This window comes from Ochotona curzoniae, unplaced genomic scaffold (genome assembly GCF_017591425.1).
Source record: "Ochotona curzoniae isolate NIBS_2020 unplaced genomic scaffold, NIBS_Ocur_1.0 contig_1855, whole genome shotgun sequence".
Classification (NCBI taxonomy): Eukaryota; Metazoa; Chordata; class Mammalia; order Lagomorpha; family Ochotonidae; genus Ochotona; species Ochotona curzoniae.
Window position 1 is genome coordinate 226,288 of NW_024465226.1, and position 25,914 is coordinate 252,201.

The 25,914-nt window shown below is 45.1% G+C and overlaps 1 protein-coding gene and 1 pseudogene across 1 annotated transcript; one reads left to right on the forward strand and one right to left on the reverse strand.

Moving 5' to 3' along the window:
• Positions 1-11,180: 11,180 nt before the first annotated feature.
• LOC121148902 lies at positions 11,181-16,067 on the reverse strand (annotated as a pseudogene).
• A 3,947-nt stretch (positions 16,068-20,014) lies between these two features.
• Positions 20,015-24,721, forward strand: LOC121148911 (protein FAM170A-like). The gene is made up of 4 exons (XM_040969283.1): positions 20,015-20,084; positions 21,747-21,878; positions 22,929-23,069; positions 24,114-24,721. The coding sequence occupies exons 1-4, from the start codon at positions 20,015-20,017 to the stop codon at positions 24,719-24,721; spliced, it is 951 nt and encodes a 316-aa protein (XP_040825217.1).
• Positions 24,722-25,914: the final 1,193 nt, after the last annotated feature.

Below are 25,914 nucleotides of genomic sequence, written 5' to 3' on the forward strand. Positions count from 1 at the left end.
CTTTCCTGCTCACTGAATCCTGTTCTCTGATTCAGATACAGGACAGAATACCCTTGATCTTATCCAAAACGCTGAGAAGCAATAAGACAGAATGCTTATCAATTTCCAGCTGACCATCACCCAGGTTACTTCCACGTCTGATGATTGTGGACATATCAATGGATGCTAGCGTGAAGGATTACCCTTACAGTGGTTTCCTCAATGGTTGGGGAAGTGTGCATGTGTGGGCTGGGTTCATATGGCACATGAGTGTTTATCTTTGTGAAAATCTGCCCTGCTGTGCTGTTGAGTGCCAGACCACTGCCCCATCATAGCAATGACCCAGACTTGGGTCTGCATCCTATATTCCCTGGGAGCTATGTTCCACATTGTTTCCATATCACCCTTTCTAACAGCATGCACTGGCAGCCCACGTTGGTTCAGGCATTCAGCCTGTGTTCATATGTTGAAGCAATGAATAATCTGTGCTTTCTAGATGTGTCCCTCCTGAGCCTGTGTCCCTTGGGTGCTGAGGGCCTGTCCATTGCTTTTGTTATTAACAGTTCTTTGTGTATTCTGGAAGTAATATTGTTACTAGATGTGAGTGAAAATAAATTCTTTTCCCCTGTGTTCCTTTTTTCATGTAATCTTAGGAAAGTATATACGATATAAATAAAGGTCCATGGATAAAAAAGAATTTTTTTCTTTTTTTTTTAAGTAACAAATGACCTGTGTGCTGAGCCTGTACCCAGTCTCCTTAGGCCCCTATCTCTGTACCCTATCCCTTAGGCCTATCCATGTGCTGGGGCCACTGCCGCCCAGAGGCCTTAGTTTATTCCATAGCGGTCTCGGAACATCAGATGATTTTGGAAAGTACACTCTACCGTGGAGTTTGATTTCATGGAATTGTTTGGACTGCAGCCTGGCCTGCTCCTTTAGCTCATGCAGAAGGGACCGCTGTGGTCAACATCAGGCCAGGCAATCTACCAAGGTACCTATATGAACTCTCCTGCCTGCCCACAGACCTTCTCAGTAATAGCCTCAGCCTGGGCCCCAACCAGGCCCCAGATTTCCCTCCCTGGGGTCTCAGTCTCACCCTCATGAGCCTCAATGCTTCCCCCTCCAGCAGGGCCCATCTCCAGCCAGACATTGGAAGCCACTTTTGGCTTTGACCAGACACTGGGCAATTAATTTCTCCAAGCCCAGCTCCCAGGGGCAGCTACAAACTCATGATGTACATAGGGGGTGGCAGGGTTGGCAAAGCCAATCAGGCTCTATTTCTTAATGGTACCCTGGAAGGTGACAGTCAGTAGTTTTTGCCAACCCTCTGAAATTCTGACTCCTGCATTTCCCAGAAGCAGCTGAGTGCTGAATGTGGCAAGAGCACCAGCCACTTTGGGAGGGGGCATTGCTGGGGGATGCAAGGCCAAAAGGCAGGTCCAGGTGAGGGTTGGGTATGTTAACACAGATTCTGTCTAAGGTTAGGGTCTCATTCCAGGAACTTCCTGCCTATCATGGACTCAGCCACTGCTCAGCACCTGCTGTGTCAAGCAGCCAGGATATGCCCAACAGGGAGAAGTGCAGGGACCTGGTCAGAAGCACAGATGTCCAGGCCTATTTGGGTCTGGAGGTCCTAGAAGCAAGATGCAGAATGTTCAAGTCCAGATGATGAGATGGCCCTGGACCCTAATACTGGACTGCCCACCCACTCTCCTGTTTAAGACCTGAGCAGTGCAGGTTGCTTGCAGGAGGAGGTTGCAGCCATACCATGTACTTCCCCGGATTCTGGGCCTTCTTCACATCGACATCCAGCATGACCATCCACACTTTCCCCGCAACTTGCTGGGATGCCTTTGAAACTTCTTTGGTAGAACTGCAGGAGAGAGGAGGCTCAAGTGAGAGGCACCATGGCCACTCTAGGGAAGGAGTACAGGGTGGGGTGTCAGGACTCTATGCTGTGTCAGCAGAGGGAAGAGCTGCCTGAGCTTCATGGGATGCTGGCATTGTAGGTGGTGACTTGACCCCCTATACCAGAATGCCAGCTGCTGGAGTTTCTGAAACCCACCCATAACCATAGATGAGCTGGGGTGCCAATAACTCACCACAGGAACCCAAGCCTGTCTGGCACAAGGTCTTCACTGTAGTAGTTTCCTCATCCTCTATAAAAAAGGGGCCTTTGATAGGGTCGTTGCAGTCAAGAGAGCGGACCCAGGTCAGAAGTCAAAGATTGATGAGCCATCCCTCTTTCTGTTCCATTGAAGCCAGGATCAGTGATTATACACATAGCCAATAAGGCAAGGGACCCACACCCGTCCTCCAGAAACCTGGCCTGTACCTTTTTATATAGACAGATGACCGGACCATGCTCCTTGTCCCTCAGATTCTTCAGGATGGCCCAGTCATTTCTATAAGATACACAATCAAGTATGACCCAACACAGGTGAAACTACAGCACTCCAAGCCCCAGGATTTGTCTCCATAGACAGAGGCAAGGACCCCAGGCTGAAGGCACTTGTTGGCCAGTTCCCAGAGGACAGGGCAGAGGGGAACTGATGCAAGGACAGCCTCTGTCTGGCCTCCTAGGAATGAAACTCCTCTTCTAGCTGGGCATCCACAGCCAGGAGTCACCCCGCCACTCTCAGGCTTCCTGCATCCCTGGGGATCTCAAAGCCAGACCCACTGCCCTCTACTGTACCCCCCGCTGATGATAAGAGTGGAGCAGAATAGGTGATTTTGGACCCACCCAGACCCACATGCACACACATCCAGACTCAGCGCATAATACAGTGTAGAACTGAGGTGGCTGTATACCCACTCTGCCCATAGGGGCACCAAGGGCTCAGTAGTATAACCCATGGACACAGGATTGGGAGACCGAGGACATCTACATGGAAGTGACTGTCCCCATACCACAGCACAGGCAGAGAGGTAGTCCCCATCACCTCAAATTAGAATCCATCTGGTACTCCAAATATGTCTCCTGCTTCAGCCACCAAAACCTGTATAGGTCGGCAGTCAGCAGGCTAGAGGCCACTTTGGCCTATCCACCCAGAGGGTGCACCTCTCAGTGACTGTGACATCATAGAATGCTGCCAGCCACTCCCAAGTGGTGTCTCATGTGGTATGAGGGCCAGGGTTTTAACTATCACTTTTATGAAATGCCACCAGGGATTGGCCCTGTGGCTTCTCCAGGGCCAGTGAAGAGGAAAGAGCTGAGGCTGGGGTGCCATTGAACCAGTGTGCCAAAGCCTCCTGACATCTGTTGGAAAGGTCCCATGTCCCATTAGACCTGCCCCTCTCTCACCTCTTCCTCTACAGTTTGATTCCAGAACAGCTGTGAAGGCATTTTTACTTGAGTATATGGTAGTAGAGGGGGCCCACACGTGCCTGTGCTCCAACTGAGGTCCTCTCACCCTATGCTTATTGTTGCAATGACCAGAAGTGGGAAACTCAGGGTTCCACCTCCTGTCCTATAACTGGCTCCACCCCAGCACTGTCAGCTCCAGCACTTTCTTCTCCTCCTCCCTGGTGTTTCAGGTGTTGGGCAAAGGGATTCCTGCTGGGCTAGAAGAAAGGGGAGCAGCCAGCTTACCATTGCTTGCCTGGACCTCAAACCAGTCTGATTTGACTATGTAGAGCAGGAACCAGGGCTGGTCCTGGACACTGAGTAGGGGCTCAGCTATGAACAGCTGTGACTGCCCAGTGCCAGTCCTCAACCCGTAAGCAGGTAACATTTACCAGGTGCTGTGCACAAGGACAGGTACAGCACATGTGTGCAGGAGAGGCCTCAGGCCTGCCGTTTCTGAAGTGCTCACTGCCAGGATGGCCATCCATGGGGGATGAAGTAGACAGTCAGCAACAGCTCAGCCCTGTCAGCACTAGAGAAAACATTATGATTTCATGTCCCATATTGGCTCCAGGATATGCCAGATACCCCAGCAGATTGTGCGCAGACTCCTGGGCTCTGGTTTAGCCTGGCTGCCTGATGCTTCCTCCTGCATGCCCTGGGTTATGTGGCTTCCTCCTGCCACACTGGCTGACTTCTATGTGGGTCCCCCTATGTTCCTCTGCATATGTGACACAGGGGTGAATGGGCCTCCCATCTCAGGGGTTCCAGGGAAAGCTAGGTGTTTTCTTTTCTCAGCTTGGCATAGAAATAAAAATTTGGGAAGTAGGTCATGTTTCTAGCTCCAGATTTATTTCATAGTGAAAGTAAAAGCCCCTGATAGGACAGAGCCTAGAGGTGGGGTTCCTCGGGGTGTGCCCTGGACTTCTGGAAATCTTGGAGGGTTAAAGGCTCTCTGGCCCTCACTCTGTTGCTTCACTGGGAAGCATTGCTCTGGTGGATGCTTTCCCAGTTGGGAACCTAGGAAGGTCTTTGGCATTGCTGCTGTCTCATCAGTTTTGAATTACCTAAGCAATTACTGTGTTGCCTACTTGTACATTTTATCTTCTGACAACAGATAAGAGACAAATCACCACCCTCCTAACACATTCATAGCATGTGCCAACATGGGACAGTGATGATATACTGACCAAGAGGGGTACAGCTCCATAAAGCTTGCCTCTGTGCCTGCCCTTTCCCTCCCCTCCATCACAGCTGAGCAGAATACTTGCTCATGATTTCATGTCCCACACTTTGCATCTACATTCACACCTGTCACACAGCACAGTATAGCAGTGAGGGCTCAGTGGTGTCACCCATGGACACAGGATTGGGAGATCAGGGACCCCCACCTGGGAGTGACTGTCCCCATACCACAGCACAGGCAGAGAGTAAGTCCCACTCACTTCAAATGAGAATCCATCCGCTACTCCAAATATATCTCCTGCTTCAGCCACCAATATCTGAATAGGTCAGCAGTCAGCAGACTACTGACCACTTTTGCCTAACCACAAAAAGGGTGCAGCTCTCAGTGACTGTGATGTCATAGAATGCTGCCAGCCACTCACAAGTGGCATCTCATGTGGCAGTAGAGTTTGAAGTTCTGCTAGGGAAACTTGGGGAACTCCCTGCTAGACTGCAGCTCTGAGTATTGAACACCAAGACCTGCGGATAGGACCAGGCCAGGCCAGGCTGGGCTGTACCAACTGTTGACACGTGTGTGGGCTGTGTCTTAGAGCATGCTGGCCAGGGTCAGTCCAGAGAACACACTGACACAAGTGAGAGCCAGGTCAGGGTGCAGGCCAGTCTGGGTTGGACCTCAACACCTACCAACTGACATGAGAGTTGGGAGTGGGTCAGCCTGGGCCATACTGCTGCACCTGCCGTGAGAGCTGGTACCGGAGGCTGGCAGGGATGAGCCAGGCTGTAACAGCTGCTAGCAAATGCTGAGACTGGTGATTGGATGTTGCAGACTAGGCTGCAGCATCTGCTGGCTCTCAAAAGACCTGTGGTGAGAGTTAGCCTGGTGGAGGAATTTTGGGGACTCTCTTGTAAGGCTGCTAATTCCACATCAGAATGTGAGAGTTGTGCCTGAGGACCAGCCAGTCTGGGGACAGGAAAGGCTGGGATAGGTCTCAGCACCCCTGATGTCCTCAAGAGACAGGATGGAAGTGGGCCAGCCAGGCTAGGGCACAGCATGAGCTGGCAAATGCTTGGACTGGGTGCAAGTCATGGCAGGCTGGACTGCAGTACTCCCCAGTAAGTGCTAGCTCTGGAGCTGGGAACAAGCCTGGTAGGGGAACTATGAACACTGCCCTCCTAGGCTGTTCCACCGCTGGTGAGCACAAAGACCAGGGCTGGGGGTGGGTCAGGCTGGACAAGGTGGTGGAACCTGTTGTCATACGTGAGTGCTGGATGGTGAACTAAGCCACAGCACCTTGGGTGTGCATGAGAGCCAGATGGGATGTGTGTTGGGATGGACTAGGCTGCAGCAGAGGCTGGCATGCACAAAAACTAGGGCTTGTGGAGGTTCTTAGGGGTCACCCTGTGTAGGCCACAGTACCTGCTGATATGCATCATTCAGATTTGGAAACAGCCAATCATTTAGTTAGCTTAAAGCTGATACACAACTCTTTTGGCCCTAGGAGATTAAGCTTTGGAGAATGTTCAGCATCCATTTAATCAACCAAGCACTGATTCCTACATTAACTCATGGAGTGTCATGTTGTTGTGGTAGGGTTTTGTACTTTATTTCTGAATGTGAGTATATATTTAGAGAGAAACCTTTTCAAACTGTTTGAAAAATCAAATTAAAATCACATTGTTTTGTTGCAGATTTTAGACTTTAAATTTTCAAAAATGATAAGTACTGACAAATGTTCACATTTTATTAAAAACAGTGCAGAAGTTTTATTATCAATATTTTTACTAAATATTTAGTTTATTAGAGGGTACAATCGAAAGGATAATTTTTACATGATTTTCATATAAACAAAACCGGTTTCCTTGAATAGGTATCTGAAATATTTTCAAATATGCTGAGATGAACAAACATGTATTTATGTTATCACAAAAAGTGCATGTTTCCAAGCTTTTATTGTTGTCTAAACCTATAGCTTCTTCCTTGTATTCCACATCTTCACAATCCATCATATTCTAGGTCTAGACCAATAGACATGATTACTTGTGAGCTGGCTTTCGTCCATATAGTGTTGTTACTTATCACTCTAAATATTTCATCGGCAGACATGTTCAAATCCCTGGGATTTCCAAAAGAATTAAAATGTAAAGTTTTGTCTACATGAGTAGAGTGTCTAGGAGGTCTTTCCATCTTCACCACCTGTCTGCTGAGCACTATTCAGGTCATCACCATCAGTCCCAGATTTTTCTATTTGTCAAGATTTAAACATAAATGCACAAAACATGTTGCCATTGTTTTCTTCTGTGTTTGTTGCCTCAACCTGGGTGTGCACACACTTGTGGGAAATGTTTACGTCAGTCCTTTTGTACTTATTACTTTTGAGATGTGAACAGGTGATATTTTGAAAAAGTAATCAATATGTGCCAAACATTTCAAGAGTTGATAAAGTAAGTCAGAAAGAGAAAATGTATCATAAGTGATACATTCAAACATCCAGAATTTTAATGTGATAAAAATATGGGAAATTCTACTAGAATCTCTATTTATTTTCACTTTCTCAGTACCAATATCTACATGCCTGTCTCATTTCAAAGGTTTCCACGTATTGAAATTTCTTCCCCTTCTACTTTCCTAACTTTGTCAAGGAAAACATTTTCAGAGTGTGCTAATAATAAGTTTTTTATAACACCTAAACCTGAATTCTCCTTACTTCAAAAGAAATCCAAATTCACCTTCGTGTGTTGAATACTTAGTAATTATGTGCTGAATTCTAGCTGTAACTACTCTGTATCTGTTATATGATAATTTTTATTTCAACTTTGCCACTGTATATGCTCTGGGAAGTGTTTTTAAATTGGTATGTCTTTTTCACAAAGTCTTGTTTCTCCTGGATGGGATAGTTACAACAACAAAACTATGTGCCAGAGGACTACTAGCAATAGCTTAAAACTCAAAGGACTTAGTGGTGCTTTATATTCCCTAGAGGAACCTGTTTTATAGTCAATAAACCCCACTCTACCTCACCACCCTTTGCCAACTCAGCCTGTATACCGCCATCTTCAGCAAACCCTAAAAGGTATAATAGTATGCTCAAAAACCCTCTCTAGGTCAAGGTGTAGCCTATAGGGTGGAAAGCAATGGGCTACATTTTCTTTCCAAAGAATAACACAAAAGCCTTTATGAAAACTAAGGGCCAAAGGTGGATTTAGCAGTAAATTAAGAATAGAGAGCTTAATGGAACATGGCAATGAAGCACGCACACACCGCCCGTCACCCTCTATGTCCTTAAATAAATATAGCATATCAACAGGTACTAGAGTAGATAACTCCTAACAAGGTAAGTATACTGGAAAGTGTGCTTGAAAAATTCAAAGCATAGCTTAACAAAACCATCTGACGTACACTCAGAAGATTTCACATCATGGGACCACTTTGAGCTATTCCTAGCCCAAACCAATAACCCCGCATAATTAAACCAGTCATTAAAATAAAACATTTACCACCCTTAAATTATAGGAGATAGAAATATAATTCAGGAGCTATGGCGATAGTACTGTAAGGGAAAGATGAAAGACTGACTAACAGCATAAAAAAGCAAAGATGAACTCTTGTACCTTTTACATAATGAATTAGCTAGAAAACACTTGGCAAAAATAATTTTAGTCAAAGACCCCGAAACTAGACAAGCTATCTGTGAGCAGTTTTTAGAACGAATCCGTCTATGTGGCAAAACAGTGGGACGACATACAGATAGAGGTGAAAAGCCAAACAAGCCTAGTGATAGCTGGTTGTCCAGGCCAGAATTTTAGTTCAGCTTTATGCTTGCCAACAGAAACTCAAATCCAAATGTAAGCAAAAAACTTAATCTAAAGGGGACAGCCCTTTAGAACCAGGGTACAGCCTGAATTGGAGAGTAAATAATTTTATCACCATAGTTGACCTAAAAGCAGTCACCAATTTAAAAAGTGTTCAAGCTCAACAGCGACCCAACAACTAAACGCACACAAATTTATAAACTCTCAATACACATAACACTGGACCAATCTATATCTATATAGAAGTGATGCTGCTAATATGAGTAACAAGAACCCATTCTCCTCTGCAAAAGCTTATATCAAATCGTATAAACACTGATAGTTAACACTCAAACATAAACACACCATGCCTAATACTTACCTATATTATACTGTTAGTCCAACACTAGAGCACATTCAAGGAAAGATGAAAAGGAGTGAAAGAAACTCGGTAAACCCTAGCCCCACCTGTTCACCAAAAACATCACCTCTAGCATCACAAGTTAGAGGCACTGCCTGCCCAGTGACACAAATTCAATGGGCACGGTATCCTGACCCTGCAAAAGTAGCATAATCATTTGTTCTTTAATTAGGGGCTTGTATGAATGGCAACACGAGCGCTTATTGAAGGTGAGCACTATCTCTCACCTTCAATCAGTGAAACTGACTTTCCTGTGAAGAGGTGGGAATAAAATAATAAGACAAGAATACCCTATGGAGCTTTAACTAACTAACTTACACAAACAAATTTCCCCCCTATTTGAACCCAACAAATTATGCCCCTAGGTTAGAGATTTTGGTTGGGGTGACCTTGGAGTATAACTCAACCTCTGAATGGATCCAGCTACGACTAACCTAAGCAACTAGACCATTAATTGACTCAATTTATAGATCAATGGGACAAGTTACCCTAGGGATAACAGCAGAATCCTACTGTAGAGTCCATATCGACAATAGGATTTATGACCTCGATGTTGGATCAGGACGCCCAAATGGTGCAACCACTATTAATGGTTTGTTTGTTCAATGATTAAAGTCCTAGAAGTGATCTGAGTTCAGACCGGAATAATCCAGGTCAGTTTCTATCTATTTATTTACTTCTCCCAGTATAAAAGGACAAGAGAAGTAGAGCCCACTGTACACCAGCACCCTAAATCCAATAAATGAAAGAATCTTAATCTAGTAAACTACACACAACCTGCCCAGGGCCAGGGCTGTTAAGATGGCAGAACCCAGTTATTGCATAAAACTTAAAACTTTATACTCAGAGGTTCAACTCTGCTTCTTAATATGTTCCTGGCCAATATTATCTTTTTAATTCTCCCCGTACTTTTAGCCATAGCATTTCTCACCCTAGTTGAACGAAAAATTCTAATCTACATGCAGCTCCATAAGGGCTCTAATTCCATCGGGCTATACAAACTCCTTCCTCTGGGGTTTACTGATCAGTGTGATCATTTTAAATTCATCTAGTAATCCCTCTAGGAGATTTTACCTTATATTTTTTCATGACGTTTCATGATTGTTGCTGGTTTCAAATGAAACTGCAAATCTGACATCTTTTAATGTGAACATTGTTTTAATGTGAGCATGTTTGTTCATGCTTTTTTTTTTATTTTTGGTCTTGTTTTTCTGTCTGAATGTCTTGAAAAAAGAAAGTCCTTGGCCCTGTTTTGTCTTCAGATCATCTCCCTCCAACACACAACCATTCTATGTTCATTTCAATCAAGATGCTAACCAAGTCAATTGGAAGTTCAGATGCATTGGCCTTATCTCTGCATATCATACAACTGGCAGTACATTTTTGTGCAAAAAATTTGGAATTATTCTGGGAGAGTCTTCCATTAAGGTTAACTGTTCTTATCAGGAGGTGTAGGGAAAGTCATGGTTTGAAGTGTCAGGAAATATTAGCTATTTCTTTTGTACATGTATGTACCTAGGAGCTTTGTAACAAGATGTGTTAAATAATAATGTTTAAAGTATTCTCCTTTTTACTATTTTAAACTTAAAACTGTGCTTTAACCCCATTTCCAAAGACTAAATTATAACGCTGAAAAAAATAAATAAACCACAATGGGGCAGAAATGGTGCCATTTGAGATGGATATAATAGAGAGAGAGCAGTTGCCCAGTGGGTTTTCAGCAGTAGAAAAGAAAGAACCAAAAAAAAAAAATGTTCCTTGTCACTCCCTGCGGAAAAAAATGTTGGATTTTCACACTAACTCCCTTGTCTGCTCATACAAAGACACAGAAACATCAAACACAGGTGTCCAGCATTTGGCCAGAACTAGAAAGGGCCAGGACACCATGATGTGCAGGCCACACCCACGAAGGCAGGTCAGAAACCTACCCAACTCCCCCTTTTACCACCACCACCTGCTTCATTCCCAAGAAGATTCCCAAGAAATGGGACATGAGCACCCAGTCCCTTCCCAGGTCTCTCTTCTCCATTGAAAAAAAAATCACTTAAAGACAGCTTCCATAGGAAACTGGCCAGGATTCTTGAGAAATGGTCCAAGAATTAAATGAGTGTAGCCTGCACTTAAAAGAAAGGAGAAAAGTAACCACGCATGGAATAGAAGATGGCAGGAACCAGGACAAGAAGGTGGAACCTATTGCCACCAAGAAAGCCAGAAAGTATTCTTCCCAGGAAGAGGCCGGAGCTGGTGCGAGCCTGGCACATGGAACCTTCCCTTTTAACCCCCAACCATCCTCTGCCATTCTTAACCCACCCAACCCCCAAAACACCACATGTCTCTACAATCCAGGTGTTTGTTCATTTGAACGCAGCTTCAAAACCGAAAACATAGGCAGAAGCATTGCCCAGGCCAAAGAGGTTGGCAGAGCTGCAAATGTGCCAGCGCTCAGGTTTCATGGAGCCCTCACAGCCCACTGCTATTCAAGTCCCAATGGAGGGTGTTCTGTGCCACCTGGGGGCTCTGACAGCAGGGGAACTGGGTGCAGCAGTAGTCCCTGAGCTCCCTATTGAACAGGAAGCACAAGACAGCATTAATGCTGGCCTGAAGAAGGTGAGCCCCACGAGGCCACCAGGTAGGCCTGGGGGACAGGGCTTCACCAGGACCAGCAGGTAGCTGGCCACAAAGTAGGGGCCCCAGAGAAGCATGAAGCGCAGCGTGATGGCTTAGAACATCCTGCAGAGCCACTTCTCAGTCTTGAACTCCTCCAGCACAAGCAGGAAGTGGATGCCACGGCCAGACTCCGCCACCAGGATGCCCATGAGCACGGGTGGTGTAGGTCCAATGCCAAAGTCTGTCTTCCAGTTGGCAGCTGCCTGGCCAGTGGTACCAGGCTGTGGTAAGTCCAGTCGTGAGTTACAGCGGGTACTAGGCTCTCTGGCCTCATCTTATGGCGGTCATGAATGAAGAAGTGCAGGCAGAGTGAAATGAGATTTGTGGCACCCACCACTGTCCTGAAAAACGGCAGGATGCCAAGCACCAGCGATGCCATTGGGCCACTGCTCCAGAGCACACAGTGTGTCATCCTAGTTGCCGCCTGCTCTAGTAAAGGTAGGAAGGCCTTGGCTAATGCCAGTGCCCAGGAGGTGCACACCAGCATAGTGGTACACGGCCAGCCAGACAGGCGCTCAGTTTAGAAGTGGTGGTGTTTCATGCCCAGGTAGCGGGTGACACCCATGCTGAGCAGTAGGAAAGCGGCACGGAAGTAGAAGAATCCGATGAGGAAGGAAAGCAGCCTGGTGCCAGTGTGTCCAGCAGTGCCCCCTTGGCAGCCACAGCTGGGCATGCAGCAAGCACAACTGCCAGGAGGCAGGTGAGCATGCCCTGCCTGTCTGCCAGTCACAGGTCCAGTGGCAGGCAGTGCGGGGTGTGGTGCAGGATGCGCTTCTGCATGAGCAGCGCGAACAGCACGTGGCCCCACAGGCTCGTGCACAGCAGCAGGCTGAGCGTGGCCAGCTTAAGGCCCAGTTCAGTTGCCACTGGTCCTTTAGGTTGGCCTTGCAATCATGGCCTCTCCTGGTATGTGTAACACACTGGGGTAACCCCGACCTTGCAGCTCTCTCTGGCTGCCCAGCCTGCACTCAGGTGCTTCTGCCACTGCTGCTGGGCGGGCCCTGGGAGAGCTCCCAGCCTTAGCACCCTGCATGCTCCTTCTCTTCCTCCATGCTGCTGCCACTATTGCAGCAGCAGAGCCCCATCACTTCTGCCAGAGTGTGCAGAATGCCTCCCAACACCATACTGTTCTTACCATCTTCACGTTGTAGTTTTTTTTTTTTTTTGAAGATTGCAAATTCAGCATGACAGAGAGGAGGAAAGACAGGAAGATTTTCCATCCAATGATTCATTGCCCAAGCAACCTCAATGGCCATAGCATGCTTGTCCGAAGCCAAGAGCTTATTAAGGGTCTGCCATGGGCCAGGCGCCATGGTCTAGAGGCTAAAGTCCTGGCCTTGAACACTCCAGGATCCCATATGGGCACCAGTTCTAATCCCAGCAGCTCTATTTCCCATCCATTTCCTTGCCTGTAGCCTGGGAAAGCAGTTGAGGATGGCCCAAAGCCTGGGGATCCTGCACCCATGTGGGAGACCTGGAAGAAATTCCTGGCTCCTGGCTTTGGATTGGCACAATACTAGCAGTTGTGCTCACTTGGGGAGTGAATCATCATTAAAAGCACATGCAAGGCCAGCACTTTAGCTGTTAGACCACTGTGCTGGACACTCACTTTGTAATCTTTACCATCAGTTCCATAGGCTTAGACTTACGGGTAGGCCTTAGGCTTTAGGCTTATACTTACAGGTGGGCCTTAGACCATAGGCTTACTCTCAGGCTTTAGGGTTATGGGTAGGCATTATGCCTTAGGCTAAGGCTTCAGTTGATGTGTAGGCGTTAAGTCTTAGGCTTAAGTTTATGTGTAGAGTTTAGTCCACATTCTTAGGCTTAGGCTTAAGGTTAGGCCTTAGGCTGTAGGCTTAAGTTTACACTTATGGCTAGGCCTTAAGCCTTAGGCTTTGAATTGTAAGTAGGCTTTAGACCTTAGGCCTTTGGCTTAGGTTTAGGTTTAGGATTAGCCTTGCAGGTAGGCCTTAGTCTTTGGGGAAGCAATTAGGTTTTATCCTTAGTCTTAGAACTATGGGTAGGCCTTAGACCTTAGGCTTATTCATGGGCCTTTGTCCTTAAACCTTAGGCTTAGGTTTAGGGGTAGGCCTTGGGATTTAGACTTAGCCTTTGTTTTAGGCTTACTCATAGGCCTTTGGCATTAATCCTCAGGCTTAGGCTTACTTGTAGGCCTTAGGCGTTAGCCTTAGACTTCAGCTTAGAGGTAGGCCTTAGACCTTAGGCTAAGATGTATATGTAGGCTTTAGGCCTAGGCTTAGGCTTATGGGTAAGCTTTAGGCCTTTTGTCAGGCTTATGTTTATGGGTAAGCCTTAGGTTAGGCTTCAGGTTAGGCTTAGGTTTACAGTAGGCCTTAGACTTAGTTTTAGCATTAGGCTTATAGGTAGACCTTTGGTCTTAAGCTTAGGCTGAGCACCTGGGGGAGCGGCCACCTTCTCCTGGCCATCCCTTGGCTGAGGGTCTTATTGTGGGTCACTCCAACTTGGCTGTAGCTCCCACTGCTTTGTGTGAGGGCTGAGTGTATGCTGCTTAAAATCAGACTGGACTGCAACACCCATTGGTTCCAGTGGAAGACAGGGCTGGAAATAGAACCGACACAATCACCAGCATGTCCATAAGCTGACTGGGGCAATGGAATCAGATTGTCCCCATATTGGCAGGCACACAGAAGAATTTGGACTGGGTATCACCTCAGACAAAGTTTTTTTTGTGTGTGTGTGTGTGTGTGTGTGTGTGTGTGTGTGTGTGTGTGCTCTCCCCAATGGAACTCCCAGACTCGGAACTCTAACCATGAAGCAAAGTACAGGTTCCATGTTCTGCCATGGAGTGCAAGTGCCAGAGCCGAGACTCCTCAGAGGCTCAGACGGAGCAGTAGAAAGTACAACCAGGTGCACATGAAGATATGGCAGTCTTTCCGAACCTGCAAGAGGACTTCTGGTACCACAACATGGGATGGAGGACAGAACAAATCATTTAACCACCCCAACCATGTGTTGGCAGTGAAAATCTGGGCAAACAGAGACTCTAAGGTGGACTATGTCAACCAGGGGATTATAGTGACCTCATCTTGCTTGAAATGGCAAGACTGGCAGTAATTCATAACTGTTGAAGTATCGAAAAAACTGGAGCAAGCCCCTTGGAGCATGCCCCACATCAGGGACCTGGGATGGGTGGGAGACTGGGTGGGGCTTCTCCCTTTTTCTCCCCCTTTACCCCTGATACAGGAAAAATAAATGTGGAAATAAGAATCTTATAAACATCCCTGTAGCCTTTGAATCTTTGTGCCCTAGTTAACCATATAAAGATTGTCCAAAATTAAGAAAAAAAAAAACTAAAAAAAATAAAATAAATAAAAATCACTAGCTGTTAAAAAAAAAAAAAAGACCCTGCCTGGACTGGACATGACAGTGACCGAAGTCCCTGCATGGACACGAACCCATGAGCTGGGGACAAGCATTACCATGACCCAAGAATGTGGTTCCTGAGTGGACACAATCTGAACACAGGAGACAGAGGTGGACACAATCGAGGAGTTGGGCCAGACATGGACATGGCACAGGAGTTCAGGCCATTTATGGACACAACCTGGGCAGTGGGCCAGGAGCCTCTGGACACTGTGCATGCGGGGCGCCAGTGAGCCCAGAGCCCAGCCTGGACCCCGATCATCTACCACCCACCAACCTGCTGGTGGCCATGGCACTTGCTCAGTCTGCCCCCTGGCCTCACGCTCCCTCAGGCTGAGTCTGCCGGGTCTTCAGACTGGACAATGGCCCCACCACCTTGGCCTCCTACCTGCTGGCCTGGGAGACCATAAACTGTCCACTCCATGACTCCTGCCTTGGAAGTGACCTAGGTCAGGCTGCAGTGGAGAGTGTGAGTCCTGGAGGCCTGGGGGGGAGGTGCAGGACTCCGAGATGTCCCTGAGGACCCTGTTTTCTTTATTTTCATTACAAAGTCAGATATACAGAGAGGAGGAGAGACAGAGAAGATGATTTTCTGTCCGATATTTCACTCCCCAAGTGACCTGAACAGCCAGTGCTGCGCAGATCCAAAGCCAGGAGCCAGGAACTTCCTCCAGGTCTCCCAAATGGGTGCAGAGTCCCATCTTCAGGCTGTCCTCAACTGCTTTCCCAGGCAACAAGCAGGGAGCTGAATGGGAATCGGGTCCATCAGCATTGGAACCAGTGCCAATATGGGATCCTGGTGCGTGAAAGGCGAGAACTATAACCTCTATGCTATCACGCTGGGCCCAGAAGTATTGTGGCAGGTGTCTGAAAGGTTCCTGTAAGAAGAAATGGCCATGGGCTTGCTTTAGCAAATAGCCCACCTTGAAGCATATTTTGGGTTTTTCAATTTTTAGCCTGTGGCCCATATAAGTATTTTTAGATCTATGAGGTTATAGGTTTGTCTAAATGTATATTAACCAGACCAGAGAAAATTTTCTTCTTGGTTAATGAACTGGAAGACTCTTTTGAAGGGGGACTGCTAATCTGTCAGCAACTCCTCCCTTCTTCCCTGCAGGAACCCCATTTTTAATCATCTTCCCTGGCACTTAGCATTTCTGCTTTCAGAATTGCCTTCATCTGCCAGGTGTTCCTGGCGATCACCTGACCTTGATGGCCAAAGGCTGTTCTGTGACCAGAGCACTGGTGAATGGATTCAGTTATCCCATTGTCCATTCCAGGACTCACTCCCAGATTAAGACTATGTCAAGAATTAGAGGACAAATCTGTGTTCCAGCTCTTACTTTTCCTGAGAGAGGGCATGCTGCTTCTGTACTGGCTGTTTGCAGAAGCAGAGCTGATGGTGACTTAGGAATGGTAGCATTCCATCTGGGGTGCACAGTACCCTAAGGAAGGAGTTTGTGTTGTGGAGTGCAAGAACAATAACACTGACCCAAGTGTAGGATGTTAGAAGAGTCTTGATTTCCCAAGCTTGGTGACAGCAGCTCCTGCTACACTCAAGCAGCCACTTCACCAAGCCACTAAAGTCAGGCTTTTTAAGCTTTCCTCCTCAAGATCAGACTGAGAGCAATGCAGGAGAAACAAAGTTTCAGGCCAGCAGGGAGTTACCAGAGCCCAAAGTTACAATGCAGTAACCTACAGGGGGCAGGAGGCAGGAGGCGCCAGGTTTCTGGGCCCTGTGCACTGTAAATTAACCTGATGAGCGGGTGCCATCAGTGGTGTCGCCCCATTACAGTTTGCTTACTGTGCCTTCAGTGGACTTGGGCCTGTACACCTACTCATTAGTGTGTCTGATTTAGGGTCTCTGGATACATTAGTGCAGGTTAGAACTCCTCTGTCCAATGCCAGCCTTGCTCAGAGAATTGCCTGGTTGGCTGCCAACTCTTGCTTCAGGGGTTGTCCTTCAGGAATCCAGATGCATGTGAACTTGGAGTTTGGTGTTTATTTATTTATTTATTTATTTTGTGCTTGGGCAGGCAGCTATGTGTGGAAATTGCTTTGACATATGAAGGAGTTGTGAGATCCTAACATGTAACAGAGTGTGAATTTCCCAAGATGAGTTGGGGTTCCTAACTAACGCCACTGGGAGAGGAACTCAAATCCTTTTGTTCCTCAGACTTTCTCACCAAACTCTCCACTTTCTGTTTTTCTAATATCTGCTAACTCCACCTACTTAGGATGCCGTCAGCACCTTAGTAGAGGGACAAACGTGATGATTTCAGAGCAGAAAGAGGCCAAAATACTGCAGCGTTGAGGAGGCTGGATTTAGACAAGTGATGTTTATACACACATCCAAATTAGAAGAGAAAACATATTTTCTTAGATTTCAAACACTAAACTTGATGTAAAGCAAAAATAAAAACAAACAAAAAACGTGCTACAAAATTGAATGCAAAACAACAGAAAAACAAAACATGAGAAACAAGATTGAAAGCATTGACACGATCCAGGATGAGCTGAGCCACTGATGAGCAAAGCCGGCATTCTTCACCATGAAGCCGGGATATTCACAGTGTGCTAAATCCCACTGCCCGACATTCAATACAAAGGCCTGAAAATCCCAGGAAGCAAGACACTGTTCCCCACCTGCAGAAGAATGATTGGTGAGTGCATTCAGCTCCATGAATGTGAGAGATAATAGGCAGAATTGGACACAGTAAAAGCTAAACCAGTAGGTACAACTGTTTCATACAAAGTCGACATGTAATGAAACAGAAACTTAGAAACAGACTAACCTGGGCTGTCGGGCTGTTGGCTGTCCCAGTAGCCTAGAAAGAGCAAAAGTCCTTGCCTTGAAAGCACCTAGATACTAGATGGGCGCCGATTCTAATTCCAGTGGCTCCACTTCCCATCCAGCTCCCTGCTTGTGGCCTGGAAAAGCAGTCAACCATGGCCCAAAGCCCTGGGACCCTGCAACCACATGGGAGACCTGTAAGAGGGTACTGGCACCTGTCTTCTGATCAGCTCAGCTCAGGCCATTGCAAACACTTGAGGAGTGAATCAATGGCTGAAAATTCTCCCACTCTGTCTTTCATCCTCTGACTATATCTGACATTCCAAAGAAAATAAATCAATCTTACAAAAAAAAAAAAATAAAAGAAAGAAACACAGACTTGACATGAAGAGTTCCCTGGAAGTGATTAACTCTAATTAGACTTTGGAAAAGATATGTAAACTTTTACAGAGAAGCTTTAAGAATGTTGCTTGTGGCTACGGTCCTCATCTTGCACACACCAGGATCCCATATGGGTGCCAGTTCTAATCCTGGTGTCCCTGCTTCCCATCCAGCTCCCTGCCCGTGGCCTGGGAAATCAGTTGAGGGCAGTCCAAAGCCTTGGGACTCTGCATCCATGTCGGAGACCCGAAAAGGCCCCTGAAGCCTGGTTTGGATGGGCACAGCTCCAGCAGTTTTGGCCACTTGGGTGGGTGGTTGAGTCAATGGATGCAAGATCTCCCTCTCTGTCTCTCCTCTCTGTAAATATGACTTTCCAATAAATTTTTTTTTTAAAAAAGGAAAAAAACAATGTGGAGCATTGTTTCCTGGGGAACATCAAGAGAGCAATATAACCCCGAGAAGGAATACAAACCCAAGAAGGAAGCAAATGTGAGATGAAAATATATTATTTTTGGAGTTTCAATGGCTGCCAAATCCTAAAATTTGAGGATAATTTTAAATCTACAGGATGAAAATACTCAATAAATTCCTAGTTCATCTCTCTCTTTCTCCCTCCCTCTCTCTCATACACACAAACACACACCATACAGAAAAACAAAAAGTCACATATTATTACAATTACCTAAAGTCAACAGTGACAAACTTTAATAAGGGCAAGTATTTGACAAAAGAGTTAAAATTCTATATGCATTAGTAGAGTGGACTCTGATCCTGGTACTTGGATAAAACAATTTCAAGGCTTTTGAGTAAAAGTTCAATAGTAGGATTACATGACTATGTTAAATTTCATTTCTAGTTTTTAAATTAAGTTCCAAATTTTTCCACACTAACTAAACCAATTGATATTTCCATCAATAGTATGTAAAGATTGCTTCTTAGCAAAATCCTCACCAGCGTATGTTACTACTACCTATATTGTTTTTCACAGTGAGAAAGTGTATTTACAAGTTGAGAAAGTCAGACACACAAAAACATTCTAGAAGATTTTCTTCTGTGCTTATGATCTATATATGTAGTAACTCAGCACTATTTATTTTCATCTAACCATATGCTAGAACCTCAGAAATTTTTTATCCTATGTATATGCAACCTATTACTCATGAATCTACTTGATCATTTCCTCCCTCCCGACTTTCTGAGTTAACATTTTTGAGGATTTTGTTATTTTCATTCTTCTGTGCTTACCTTATTTCAAGAACATAGTTCCCTCTGGGTGCATCAATTTTATTGCAAATAATAAGGCTGCTTTTTTATGGCTGAATAGTATTCCACAATAGAAATTATATAAAATATGGGGTAATATTATATAACTCACATATATTATTATACACAATTACATGTGAATATGTAATACAGTTCTATATAATAGAGTATACAATATAATCATCATTATGTAATTAATATATTATTAACAGGTAACAATAATATTGTTAGCAGATAAATTTTATTTCCCTTCAGTTTATACGTTGATGGTGATTTTGGGGAGATCAACCCGAGTGTAAGCCTAATCCTCATTTGCATTGTGTCATATCCTTGCTTTTGAGAGACTGACACATGCAATTTTCTTATGTGCAAGGAATAGTTTTCTTTGTTTAATTCAATCCTCTGTCTGCTACAAGTCCTTATGTCAAATCAAGGCCTGAAAAATAAGTTCACAATAGAGTTACATTTGGACAAATCAAGTCAACATAGGCAATCACCTGTGGCAGCCCTCTATCCCTTTAAATACTGGCTGAGCCCCCTGGGCTGAGTGATGTCACCAGGACATCCTAGAATTCCGAGGTCTTCGTTGTGATTTGAATCATAACAGTCCTGCTGCCATACTGCGTACCAGGCAGGACAGTGCTTGGGAGCCGCGAGCGTCTCCTGTGATTTGGTGTCCTCGGATTTTCATATTCTGTCTTTTCTTGATACCACCAACTACCTGACAGTAGAGTTACAGGTAGAAAGCTTAGCCTTTTTGAGTAACTCTTTAAAGAGTTGAACCATGGAGCAGAGAGAGAAAAGGAAACATCTGGAGCGTGAGTACAGTCCTCCAGCTGTAAAGAAATCAAGAGGTACGTGGAGAAGTGTTGTTTTTGGAATATGGTAACCAAGAATGCCTTCCGCAGGGGGGAAGAGTAGGTCCCTAGTAGTGGAGAAGATAGTTAAGGCAGGTGACTGGGACAGTGAAGTGAGGAAACAGGGAGTGAGGAGGAGTTGTCTATTCGTGGCTCTTTCTGAGAGCCCAGCTCGCTTTCAGGTGTCCCAGGGACAAGGTCTATGTTGTTTACACAAAGTTCAGGCGGGCCCGAATTTGGCCATTGGCAGCCAATTAGGGAGTGAACTGATGGATTAACGATCATCTTTTTCTTTGTAACTCTGATTTCAAGATCAATATTTTTCAGATGGTTATGGATAAGTACAAGCATATAAAATGTATTCCTTACTAAGGCGTAAGAAAGATGTTCAAGCATGAACATAAACTCATAAAGAATTGTTTCTTTACTAAGGGATAAAAACAAATTATTTGCTTTAGTCTATGCAAATGTAAATTGGATCTTTTAGGTTAATGTAAGACATAAAATAGGATGGGGCCAGTACGCTGGCTCCGTGGATAAATCCTCACCATGTAAACATTATGATCCCTTATTGGTGCTGGTTTGTCTCCCGGCTGTTCCACCTCCCATTTTGGCTTCCTTTTTGTGGCCTGGGACTGTAGTGGAGGATAACCCAAAGACTTGGGACCCATATGGGAGACCTGGAAAAAGCTCCTGGGTTCAGATCAGCTCAGTCCTGGCTGTTGTTGCCACTTGGGGAATGTAACAGTACTTGGAAGATCTTTTTGTCTCTCCTCTCTGTGGATCTGTCTTTCCAATAAGGGTGAATAAATCTTATATAAAACAGGAAACAAACATACATAGTCCCATTTAGACACACTGATTACATGGGAAGTGGGGTTTGACTAGGGAAATATAGGCAATTGGCAGTTATGGTTACCATGGAACCTAACCAAAAAATAAACAACTCATTAGACAGGGCAACTGCTCAGTGGGGGGAGCTGCAGACTGAAGCCAACTGCAACATTCAAAACTCTAATTCATATAACATAGGAGTATTTGATATTTTCAACAAAATTTTGAGTTTTCCATATTCTGATGCTCACTTTGAGAGGGTATCAAGAGTGAATGACTTTATTTCAACTTCACTAAGATTAGCGCATATTAAAAGATGTCATTGAGTGTAAACAATGAGACCTGTAGAGCAAGGGTCATAACTTAGATGCTGTACACACAACTATACATGCATAAGATGCATGAGTAAGAGGGACAGAAGTGTGATATTGAATATATTTGTTTACATGCTGTCTACCCATTGTGATTATCTGACTCTCAAAAATGCCATTAGAAATTAGGCAATGATAATTTATACATGATTGATCTATTTCTTTTCTGTATAAGAATTCAGGGTTTATGTGCGGGTCAAGTGGGCACATTTCCTCCATATGATACTTTATAAGCCATCAGAGCTGAGTCACTCCAACATCCCAAAACAGGAGAAATGCTTCTGTAATAGGAGTGCTAAGGTTTTCAACAGTATATAGACTTTATTTTCTGAACTAATAGGCATGCCTGTTCTCAACATTTAGCATGTGATATTCAGAATATGTATAAGTTAAAGAAATGAAAGAAACACATTGTTCATCGAATGACTGTTGTTCCATTCTCCATCAATCACAGATTTACAGAAGAGGGAGTCACCACCTGGGAGCGTTTTGGATGACAAGATCCTGGTCCAAGAGGAAGAAGATCCATCTGGCAAGTTGCAGTGCTACACCCGTGACTCCAGTGTGTGCACGCCTTATGATGTTGGTAAGGAGGCAGGATGCTCAGATAAATCAGGGAAACGGGAGGGAGAGCAGATCTGTAGCCACTAAGTTGATCAACATTTCTCAGAGAAACTCAATGACAGCAATATATGTATAAGGTGCAGTTTCCAAGATGAACTGTAGTACTGTCAAGAGGGGTTATCTACATTTTTTAAGATTAAGGTGACGAGAAAAATGTAGAACCATTAGTGGAGTAAATCTGTTCAGCAAAAATACATTCAGAGGAATGAAGACCAGGAACCAACTCTGTGCAAAGAGCTTAGTAGGTATGAGATTGAATACTAAAACACCTCTACAAATAAGTGCACTTGTACTGACAATAGTAGATTAAATAAAAAGCAATGTGTGCACTTGGTCATCAAGTTCAAGTGAACTACATAGCCCAACCATGATTGGCTTCACTTTCCCTCAAATATGTGCAACTGCTTCCCAAAGAAAGGCTAATATTGATGTCTTGAGGGAAGGACAAATAGGGGCCATTCCTCTAGGAATAGGACACAGCCCCTCAGTACAGAGTCACCACATTTGATGTGATCGTAACCTCCCCAGCAAACTGAACACCTGCCCACATGTTCTACTGCTTCTCCCCAGGAACCCAATTTCTCCTCCTGTTAATTTGCTCTTTCAAATTAAGTAGGAGTAATTACTACAAAGCGTGTACTCCATGGCTTTCCCATACACCATTTCTCCCAAGGAAAAGGAAGCTCATCATGGATATCAGACTTTATTAACTGACTTCATCTTCTGTTTGGGCAAGCTTCCCACTTTTCAATATTCTGTCAACATCCTCAGCAATGTCACATAACAGATACTCAATCCTACGGATGTCTACCACATACACAATTTTAACAACTTCTCTATCGGTAGCAATTTGCAATATGGTTCAGCTAAGTGTGAGAGCAAGTCCCATGATGGGTGGTGGACAGGGAGGAGACAGTAATGCCTGAAGCAAAACAGCCACTTAGTATGCTCCTTTTAGAATAGACACAGTTAAGCCATGACACAATGTGTTTTCTTGTAATTTCCTTCTCAGACTTCCAGCTGCTTCCACAAGATGTGCCTGAGCCATGTGAGGTCGTGGAGATTGAAACCCGCAGCCAGGCACCAGGAGTCAGTGATTCCAGCTCCAAATCAGTCTCCTCTTCAAGCACATCCAGAAATTCTGATGAAGAAGGTAAGACAGATGCAAATGGAATGTCTGAACAAACATAGGCTATTCAGTTAATATTCAGGACACCCCCTAATTACCTCACACTTACTTCAGTTACACAAAAGAACTTCAGGAAAGAGTAAGACTGAAGCCTTGGGGTGGGACAAACAGACAATGTGTTCCCAAGAAAGAGCACAGTCCTTCAGCACAGCATTGTCCCAAGTGAGTCCTGGGAGAGCTGGCTTCATTGGCTGAGAGTGCCAACAGGTGTATGGAAACTTGGCTGGAATTTCCCCATGCAGACTGGCACACACTCATGTTCAGAGATCTCTACAGGCCTCTTCAGCTCAGACCAAGATGATGATTTCTCCTTTCCTTTAGCTGTTCTTTTCATGACACTTCTCATGCCCTGCGACTCTTATTCTTTCTGTAGACTCATTACATGGGTACATCTTATATCATCCCCCTTGCAAACAGATTTTCAGGCCTAACCTGTTACTGACTAATCCCTTGAATACCTTTCATACACTCACAGGACACCTATCTTCACCAGCCCTGGGACTAGACGAGACTAAAGAAAATGCTTGCAATTTGAGAGAATTAAGTTTCTGAGGTAGCCTTTCTCTTATGTCGCCACATTCACAATATCTGCAGGCTTTCAGAGCTGCATGGTTTGAGAGTCATGTGTACTTCCTATGACACTGTCTACTCTCTCAGACAGCAGCAAAGCTAACAACCATGCCTGTTCTTGCTCAGCTGTGCTGCACATTAAACAGTGCACACACACACACTACCTTTTACTAACACTAGAAAAATATACTGAGTTTGTACAAGATCACAGAATCATCTCTGGCAGATATACCATGCCCCTATTGTCACATACAAGCCTTACCAATTCCATTTCATACAGGACATATCATTTGAAGACATCTGTAAGTGTAGAATCACATTTGTGCACGCACCCATCACACACATCCCATGCGCAGGGATACTCAGAGTGCCCCAGAAACACTACATCTTTATGCAAACTTAATCACGTTTTCTAATGGTTGAAACTTTCCTTCTTAGAAATGCATCAAAGCCAGAAGGAAGATCTCGGTGTTAGACCCTCTGACAAGCCTTTACCCCAGGATGTGGGACAGAAGAGCTCCACTACCTGGAATGATATGTGCTTTCATGTGCACTTAGCCAATGAGCCCTGCTCAGATGCATTACATATGAGAAAGGAGCGGGCCATGAAAATCTATTACATGTATGTCAAAAGGCAGAGAGAGGCCAACACTGTATATAACACACAGGAAGGCTTGTTGCCTCCCAAGAAGAGGGCAAGAGTGCAAGAACTGAGCTGCATTGGCAAAGTCCCTTCGGAGGCCAGCTCTTCTTCTGTGCTTACAGAAGATATGATCATCGACAATGAGGCCAGTTGTGACACCACAGATGAAGATGATTTCAAGGCTGAGGGCCCAGCAGAGCTTCTAGCCCTGGAGGAGAAGCCCAGAATAAAGACCCCTGAGTGGCTCTTGTGGCCAGAGCATGGCTTTCAATGCATGGCCTGCTGCCGAGTGTTCCCCAGCCTGGACATCATGGAGGAACATGTAAAGAATGGAATCAAGGAGGGCTTCAGTTGCCGCATTTTTCATCTGGCCTTTGCCTGGATGAAATCAAAAAAAGAATAAACAAGAAGACAAAGAAAAGGAGAACACAGAAAAACCAGGCAGAGTACACCTATGTATGCAAGGCAGAAATGTTTCTACATGAGGAAAACATCAAGCAAATAAGCAAAGTGCTTTCAGCCTGTGAGAAAGAGGACAGGCAGTAGCTTCACTGTGCTGACACAGCTGCATCCACTCCAAGCAGCTGGAAGACCTGCTTTTCATTGCACAAACCCACCAGCTAGTGACCCACAGGACCATGGAACCCTGGCAGATGCCATGTGCAATTCTCTACAGAGAGAAAGAAAGGTAGGCAGACCCTAACATGAAGACATTATGCCCTCCAAACAGTAACAAACACCCTGATGTTACCACCAGCCCAGGTGAGAGGAAACTCACACTCGGGAAATACAGACTGCTGTCATCTGCAATTAAAACAGGTGAGAGTTCACAGGTAGGAAAGCATCCCCAAACACTCAGCAGTCATGGTTTGAGACAAGTGGGATCAATAGGATATCTGCTTGGTTGACAACACTAGGGCCAGTGTCCTGTCCAGGTCCTGCCAGGGAGTTGCAGCAAAGGCTATTTTAGCAGCTCAGCAAAACAGAGCAGCCTGCACTCTCTTTCTTAAAGGATGCAATATTTGGAGTAGCCACACCTGCTTTAGCAACAGTCCTTGGCTCAATTCTGTGAAGAGCAAGACAGACGAGAGGGCTCTCTGACCCTGAGGAAGCGTGCATGTGTGCACCAAGGATGGGGCAACCCCTTTCCTGAAGGTAAGGCCTCAGGCTCTGTTCTCAGATGTTCATGCCCAGGAGCAGCTGAATAAGAAACTAAGACCCCTTCAAGACCCAACACAAGTAGGATCTTTATTTGTTTCTTGGAGAAACTCTCCATGACATAAGCTAAGATTGAGGAATGAACCTTCTTTCCTCAGGGTGGGCAGGGGTCAGAGGACAGAGAGGCACAGGGGCTCCTTGCCAGGCAGCTTTGTTCATGATTTTCATCCTGGGGGTGGGGGCACATGTATTCATCCTCACAATGCTTATAGATACTTTCTGTTACAGAATGAAGTATTCTGTTATGAAACAGCAGCAAAGACACTTGGAATGCAAACACCACTGCAAAGAGTTTGCAAAACCAGCTTTGTACTGCAACAAATGTGTATTGGGTTAGCTGGTTGTCAAACAAGGAGCTTTTGATCCATATTCTGAATG

Coding starts and splice junctions, on each gene's coding strand:
- LOC121148911 (XM_040969283.1), top strand. CDS start 20,015: ATGGAGCAGAGAGAGAAAAGGAAACATCTGGAGCGTGAGTACAGTCCT. Junction 20,085..21,746: donor AGCTGTAAAGAAATCAAGAG/GTACGTGGAGAA, acceptor CATCAATCACAG/ATTTACAGAAGAGGGAGTCA. Junction 23,070..24,113: donor CAGAAATTCTGATGAAGAAG/GTAAGACAGATG, acceptor TTTCCTTCTTAG/AAATGCATCAAAGCCAGAAG.